The sequence below is a fragment of the Malania oleifera genome, chromosome 3 (genome assembly GCF_029873635.1).
Source record: "Malania oleifera isolate guangnan ecotype guangnan chromosome 3, ASM2987363v1, whole genome shotgun sequence".
Lineage (NCBI taxonomy): Eukaryota > Viridiplantae > Streptophyta > Magnoliopsida > Santalales > Ximeniaceae > Malania > Malania oleifera.
Genome location: NC_080419.1, coordinates 46,941,066 through 46,949,619, shown reverse-complemented (window position 1 = coordinate 46,949,619; position 8,554 = coordinate 46,941,066). Strand labels below are relative to the sequence as shown.

The 8,554-nt window shown below is 46.0% G+C and overlaps 1 protein-coding gene across 1 annotated transcript; it reads left to right on the top strand.

Moving 5' to 3' along the window:
* Nucleotides 1-2,855: 2,855 nt before the first annotated feature.
* Nucleotides 2,856-6,074, top strand: LOC131151299 (uncharacterized). The gene has a single exon (XM_058102554.1). The coding sequence runs from the start codon at nt 2,856-2,858 to the stop codon at nt 6,072-6,074; it is 3,219 nt and encodes a 1,072-aa protein (XP_057958537.1).
* Nucleotides 6,075-8,554: the final 2,480 nt, after the last annotated feature.

The following is an 8,554-nucleotide window of genomic DNA, read 5'->3' as shown; positions in this document are numbered from 1 at the left end:
AGGTTAGTGGCGACTCCACCACATCGTTTTCCACAAAATTCACATTTTCAAAATACACATTCATTTTTCCCAGTTCGCAAGCCGAACCCATTTTTAAACCAGAGATTGGTTCTCTGGGCCGGGTCCGGGACGTCGCGACAGCTTGGCGACTCCGCTGGGGACATTGAGAGTTGAGCCAGTGATTAATTAAGAATTATCCCGATCTCAAATCTAAATAAGCCTTTTTGATTACTCCCTTTCATTTTTGTACAAATTTGGTTGCATATACATGAATAATTGTGAATGCCTTGCTTGCTTTGATTCGTGAATAAGCATGTGTTTGGTTTTGTTTGTTTCTGCTAAGCATGTGATTAGTAGTACCTTGAATAAGCATGATGTTTTGTTTCCCTTGCTATGTTATTAAGCATGTGTTCTGAATAATGGATGGATGAGGGGTAGGGGGTGTAGGTTGAAATGGTTAAACTCACACACTCTCACAGCTCTATACCCGGGCTTTCCCAGCTAGGATTAGAAAGGAGTGTAATAGTGCCAGTTCCCATGTGGCATGGCCTATGGGGACCCGCGAACCACTCCGCTCAGTGCGAGCTTTTTTCCGGACCTCTGTGAGGGAGGATGAAGTTTCAATCTGGGGACCTTTTTCAATAAGGGTTAGAGCTTAACCACACATGATTTTCCATAATCCCTTGCCTAGGGTAGAGCCTCGGAGGACCTTATGTACATAATTACCCTGGGATTAAGACAGAGGCTCCATCCTTCTCCCTATGATTTAATATGATTATAACTTGAGATTTAAAACATGTTGCATCCTGCATTTCATTCTAGGCATTCCCATCTGCTTGGCCAAGGTTCTGTTTAAAATCTGACTCATGGGGAGCACAGTAGTCCATTATGAAACCGAACTAGTGGTATAATTGTACTCCGAAAGTCAACAAAAGAAGAGGGGCGACAGCACAAGTAAGGAATCGGTGCCTGAGATACCAGACAGGGTTGACATCAACGCTCGATCCAATTCCTTAAAGGAGCTGAGAGACATTTGGAAAGGGTGGACGCCTCAGAGACGATTAACTTTTTCTCAGACGTACGGGCACATCGGTTTTCTATTGCATGTTTCCGTAAACTCCCACATGATTGAAGCATTGGTGGAATTTTGGAATCTGTCGTATTGCTACTTTACTTTGGATGGGGTAGACCTTGCTCCCACCATAGAAGAATACAATTCACTATTGCATCTGGTCAAACTGCCAACGCCTTACAGAACGTACGCACCCACTCGAACCTCTGTTGTCAAGGATTTGATCAGGGCCACCGAGCTTAAGGTCCAGAACCTGGGAGACTCAAAGGTCACTTGGGAAAGCCTGAAAGAGTTGACGAAGAAGGAAGGAAAGGAAGAAGTCCAACTGCATCTGCTAGCGTTAGCCATCTATGGCCTACTTATCTTCCCGAAGGAACTAGGAATCATCGATCATGCCACCATTGCCTTCGTAGCACAAGTAAAGGAAGGGGTGAACCCAGTCTACGGTATTCTTGCTGAAACGTTCTGATCTCTTAACAGATGCCGAATTAGGAGACATGCTCGTTTGACCTGCTGTGTGCCATTGCTTTATGTGTGGATGATGAGCCATTTGCCATGCATCCAGGGATTCTTTCGCGCTGCTTTCTCAACAATCAGAATACCTTTAGCAGAGTTCGAAGTAGCTCGTTGGGAGGAACATGCCAGCAGGACTGAATGGAAAGACAGACTTCACAATCTAGTCAGCAAGGGGATTGTATGGCAGGCACCGTGGATCGACCAGCCCAAAGTGATATATAGATGTGGAAACCTTCCTTGGGTCCCACTGCTAGGTCCCTGGGGTGGAATATCCTACGCACCACTCATGTTCCGAAGGCAAGTAGGTGCAACACAGTTTGTGCCCATGACCCATGGACTGGCGGACGCTCGGTTCACATATGAGGATGATGATAGCCAAAGAAAGATCCGGGAATTTTTTGTATCATGGAGGCATGTGTACATAGTCGAAGCAACCAGTCAGAACTCGGGAGTCCAGGAGAGTTATGAACTATGGAAACGTGACAGGGTGGACCCTCGGTTCCTGTGCAAGGAAAAAACTCTGACAGACGAGAAACGGTCGAGAGAAACTATGTGTCCGTCTAAAAGAATGACCTCCAAAGAACAGTTTCCAAAACAGGGTCCAGTAGATCCTCAACTTGAACCAAGCAAGCGACCGAAGATTCAGGGCTCGCCATCAAAGAAAGCATCGGCAGTTTTGAGAAAAGAGAAGCAGAGACTTCAAAAGATGCTTGATCAAAAAGTCCAACAATTGAGGGAGTCAAGAGCAGAAATTGAGGAAAAATCTCAGTACATACGAGACCTAGAGAAGCAGTATGAAAAACAGAGATACTATTTCAACAAAGTACTTGAAAAGATGGAGCCTTGTGTAAACAAGGCCAACTATTGGGAAGCCCAGTACAAAGCACTGAAACAGAAGGTGGAAAGTGTAGCTCTCACAAAGTCAGAACCAACCCCAGACGATTCAAGCTGCCTCGTCAAGAGCGGATCAGGAAATCAGGATCTGACACCTGTGTAGACTAGTTGAAATCTTCTATTTTTCTCACTAAAAGTTGTATGAAAATTTGAAAGAAATGATAAGGATTTTTTTCAAAACCTTGGCTAAAGCACATAGGACTACATGATTGCACATTTTTCATACATACTCATAAACATCCATTACATGCATATATTCTGAAGGATGCGGGTTTTCATGAATAGGGAGGCGGAAACAAGTTGGACGTGACTGAGATCTAGCAAGATTGAGGCAAGTACGCACCCATACAACACCCGCAGAAAAGCCAAAGCCATGGCAGAACAGTTAGAGAGCCGTGTTCTGGGAATCGAGCAGGGGCAGGAAGAGCTGAGCAATCAACTAAAGAAGATATTGGACCTATTGCTGAACAAAGGGAAGATAGTCCAAGATCAGGATCATGAAGAAGAAAATGACCCTATCCACCCGCCCGATTTTGCGCCAATTCATGGGCAATCTTCTGGTCCGCCCCCATTCACCTCAGAGAAACTGCCGCATGGCACGCCACCTTTTATCCCAGCAGTGACAGGAATAGGGATGCCCTCATCAGCGGTTGCGGGTGTAGGGACAAGCAAGACTGCGACGGAATACCGTTGTGACGAATTGGAAGAACGACTAAGGGCCATAGAGGGGACTCGGACCACCAGTGCCGCCAGACCCTCAGATTACTACCTAGTCCCTAATGTAGTCATTCCTCCAAAGTTTAAGATTCTAGACTTCGAGAAGTTTGACGAGACCACATGCCCTCAGACCCACCTCCGGATGTATTGTCAGTCGATGGCCGCCTATACCGATAATGAGAAGTTGATGATGCATTGCTTCCAAAGTAGTCTTACCGGGACAGCGGCTAGATGGTATGTCCAACAAAATAAGGCCCAGATCCGCACGTGGGGTGACTTGGCCGATGCCTTCGAAGCGCAATATCGTCATATCTTGGAAATGGCTCCAGACAGGATGTTTCTTTCTGAAATGGAAAAAAAGCCAACAAAAACTTTCAGGGAGTATGCACACCGTTGGAGAGACGCGGCCACTCAAGTGGACCCTCCGGTCAGCGATCGTGAGGCAATATCGATGTTCGTAGGGACGTTAAAAGATCCCTACCGTTCACATCTAGTAGGGTCCACTCCTCATAACTTCATGGACATTGTGTCGGCAGGGGCCAGAGTGGAAGCCGACGTCAAAGCTGGACGGATAAAGACTGGCACTACCGATAATGGCCCAAGTAAGAAGTGGGTCAAAGGTAAAAAGGAAGAAGAGACCCAAATGATACAGGGACCTATGAGAAGCCTAAGACAGAGAAGCCGAAGTCAACAACCTAGGGGAAATTTCTACATGGAACCAGTAGTAAACCAAACACTGCATATGGGCCCCAGACCCCAGTTTGTGGCCCCCGCGCTTGTGCCAACCCAGCCGAACATACCAACTCGCCCGAGCCAGCAAACACACACGAGGAATACACCCAAGAGTTTTCGGAGATTGGAATTGATTCCCATGTTATACGCAGACTTATTCCCCCAGCTTTTAGAACAAAGGATGATATCTACCATCCCCGGGATTCCTCTCACAAATCCTCCCCCACACTGGTATAATCCCGAGGTCCGATGCGCGTACCATGCCAATTCTCCAGGGCACCCTATTGACCAATGTTGGGCCTTCAAACACAAGGTGCAAGATTTGAAGGATGCGGGTTGGTTGTTATTCGATGCGAAGCCGATTGGTATTCAAGAGAATCCTTTGCCTGACCATGGGAAGGACAATGTCGGAATGATCGAGGAACAAGATGGGGAAAAATCCGAAAGAAGATGGGAGCAAATGACGCTAGACTGGGTGTATAGTAAACTGACAACGGCAGGCCTAGCAGGATTAAAGGCTATTTGCCCTAAAGGCGCCCCATGCACATGCCAAAATACTATGAAAAGATCAGTACAACAATGTGAGACTTTCCGGATTTTTCTAAGTAGCTTGATTGACAGCAAACGAGTGGAAGTTAGTCGCGTTCAGAAAACAAATGAAGTTTCAGTCATAGGGGAATCTAACCATCCCCAATTCACCAACAGACCATTTATCCCCATCATGAAAAAAACCCCACGAGTCCCAGAGGCCCCAGTTCGAGTAGTGATCTCAGCCCCTCGCCCTTTCGCACACCACAGTGACCGGGCAGTGCCATGGAGATACAATTGTGAAGTACGCACCGAAGGAGAAACTAGCAGTGCTGCTGAAGCAAGAGGGATAACCAGAAGTGGAAGGGTTTATACACCGAAAGTCTTAGAGAAGGTGCAACCTATCCAAGAACAGAATAGGAACCTGAAGAAGCCAGTTCAATCTCAGGAAGCCGAAGAATTCTTGAAGATTATTAAACACAGTGAATACAACATCATTGATCAACTGAAGAAGATGCCAGCCCATATCTCTGTTTTATCACTGTTGTTGAGCTCTGAAGCCCATCGGGAAGCCCTATTAAAGGCTCTTAATCAGACCTATATTCCCCAAGACATCAGCATCGATAATTTTAACCATGTGATTGGTGGTCTTACAGCTACCAACTACATTACATTCGCTGATGAGGAGATCCTCGTGGAAGGACAAGGGCACAATCAGGCGTTGCACGTTTCCGCTAAATGTCAAGATCACATGATTGCACGAGTGTTGATTGATAATGGGTCATCTTTGAATGTCATGCCCATGACGACCCTACAAAAACTGCCTGTTGACCCATCCTACATAAGGCAAAACAATTTGACTGTGCGGGCTTTCGATGGCACTCGCAGGGAATCGGTGGGATCTATTGAAATTCCTGTGCAAATTGGACCAGTCACCTTCGACATTACATTCCAAGTCATGGCCATAACCCCGTCTTATAGCTGCTTGTTAGGGAGGCAGTGGATACATAACACCGGGGCAGTTCCGTCTTCTTTGCACCAACGGGTCAAATTTGTAGTAGATGGGAAATTGGTTTGTGTATATGGTGAAACCGATGTTATGATAACAAAGCCCACTTCCACTCCTTATGTAGAAGTCACGGAAGAGGCATTGGAGGACTCATTCCGAGCCTTCGAGATCATAAATGTCACAACTATAGTAGAAGGATCTCCAATCCCACACCGTCAAATCCCCGCCGCAGTGCATATAATGGCGTCCGAAATGATCAGACAGGGGTACCATCCAGAAAAAGGGCTCGGAAAATACCTACAGGGGATCCGAAAGCCGTTAATGCTTAAGGAAGTCAAAGACAGATATGGCCTTGGCTACATACCTACGGTGGCAGACCGAAGGAAGAAAGCTGAAGAGAAGAAGATGCGGAGGGTGGAAAGAATCACCGATGAAACAAGCTCCAAGGAAGGACTGTACGTCCCGTCCATCAGCCAGACCTTCGTAAAAAGCAGTCAATCCAACCTGGAGGCAGAATTGCGGCAATTAAGTATATCAGTATTGGATGCTGAAGTCCCGTCGAACACTTCTACAGAGTGGATCCATCATCTCCAACCAGGAGTATAGCTTCAGAACTGGAGTTCTTTTGATTTACCAAATATCATCATGTAATGATCTTTTTTCAGGATTTGTTTAGTTCTGCTTTTCTTTTGTATTCCCCCGGCCACTGAAAAATCGGGGAAGCTCTTTAATGAAAATGAATCATGCATTCCTTGTCATTTATGTGCATTTTGGAAATCAACTGTCGAAATTTGTTTGTTAATTTCATGCAAGAATAAAGAAAATAACAACACCAGAATCCCTCGCCAAGTAATTGACATTAACTTTGAAAATTTAATCCATGAAACTGAAGTTGAAGATCAAGAAATAAACTTGTCCCCTGAAATGGAAAGAATGTTAAAGTCCGATGAAAACCAATCTTGACCAGTAGCGATCCCACCGTCATGATTAATCTTGGAACCGAGGAAGAACCCAAGCAGGTGAAAATCGAGGCACTACTAAAGGGTGAAGAAAAAGACAAAAATGATTGAATACTTAAGGGAATACCGAGAGTGTTTTGCTTGGTCGTACCAAGACATGCTTGTTTAGATCGGATTTAGTAACCCACAAGATCCCACTTCACCCAGATTAAAAGCCAGCAAGCAGAAACTGAGGAGATGTGGCCGGAGATGTTACTCAAGATAAAGGAGGAGGTACAGAAACGCTCGGAGGCAAGATTCTTGGAGTAGCCAGCCCTGATGGATGGCAACGTTGTCCAATAATCAAGAAGAATGGTAAGGTACGAGTGAGTGTCGACTAGCGGGATCTATAATATAAAGCAAGCCCTAAGGACAACGTCCCTCTCCCGAACATTGATGTGTGGGGACAATACTGCAGGGCATGCTTTAATGGTCATTCATGGAGATTCCTCCCGATACAACCAGATTAGGATGGCACTGAGGACAAGGAAAAGAGACTTTCCTCACATTATGGGGGACCTTGTGCTGTCATAAAGTTCATGCCACAGAACTAAAAAATGCCGGAGCCCGACTTGACACCGGAGGGGCTATGGTAACACCTTGTCAGCACTTAATGCACAAGGAGTTGAGGTTTAGGTCGACGACATGATGTTAAAGTCGCAAAATGAGAGGACATGGTTAAACTTGGAAAAATTGTTCGAGAGGCTCCGGGAAGTGCCCAATGAAGTTAAATCCCGAAAAATGACCTTCAGGTGCTTAGTCCGAGAAGCTATGGGGGTATAAGTGAGTGAGAAAGGATTGAGGTAGATCCTGCACAGGTACAAAGCCATGCGAGAGATGCCTAGCCCAAAGTCTGAAAGGGAAGTGGAAGTTTCTTGGGTAGGCTCAACTACATTTTGATTTGATTTTTTTTTTTTTAGGGCCCTTCGGTTTCATATTTTTTCAAATTAACCACCACCGGCGAACCCATCTTACAAGCTGTTGAGAAAGAACAACCGAGAAAGTGGGTGACAGATGAGGTCAGAGTGGTTTGTGTGAAGCCTTTGAAAAAATAAAGGAGTACATTTGGAATCGCCCCAGTATAGGTGCCACCAGTGTTACCCGGAAGGACTTTAATCTTTGTGTACGTGTGGCGAGGTTTTAGAGAAGAAGCTCCTGGGTTGGCGGATTAGGCAAGCAGGGATGGAGAGCCGGAGGAAGAGAAAGGGCCATGTATGAACCTTAGTAGAAAGTTCACAGATTTAGGGAGTCAAGTCACTCTGATCTGGAAAAAACATGTGCGTTTGGTATGGACGGTCAGTAGGTGAGGCAACACACCTGTTTACTCCACCTGGTGATCCCAAAATGGACCCAAAGCATATGTACGTGTTTGAAAGGCCACGACAAAGAACTGGACGAGGTAGGCAACGATGGCAGATGTGGGTGGAAGGAATATGAATTCTCTGTAGTGTCACAAGGAAAAGCGTATCAAAGGTAGTGTCATTGCCGAATAACTAGCGGAAAGGCCGTGGGTACCAACCTATGGAGTTCGAAATTCCCAGACCAAAAATATAAACCCCTAAACCCACCGCGGAAGAAGACTCGAAGAAGGAGGATGTTGTTCGATGGGCCAGTCAAGGTTTGGGGACGTGGGAGTAGCGGCAGTGGCTATATCCCCAGATGGGAAAGACATATCGGTGGAATGTGTGGGTGTGATTGGGGGGATGGGGGGGGGTGGTTTTGGTTTGTTTGGTGGGGGGGGGAGGGGGGCTTGGGGGGGAGCTAAGCTCATCTTCCATGTACTAACACCATAGGCCGAATACGAGGTCATGTATATGGGTTTGGTCAGACCGCTTTAGATCGGGGGTGTCAAGCGACTCATAGTAAGAGGAGGACTCGGCCTTAGCATTCACCAGCTAACCGGAGAATGGGAAACTCGCGATTACCAAGTAGTACAGTAGCGAGAGTACATCAAAAGATAATAGAGGGTTGACAGTATCAGTTTCTTCACACGCAAGAGAAAACAATGTAATGTATGGCACTAGCCACATTGCAGCTTTATTCAAGGTAGAAGAAGGGTGAGACTCGAAGCATTCATATCAGAGTACA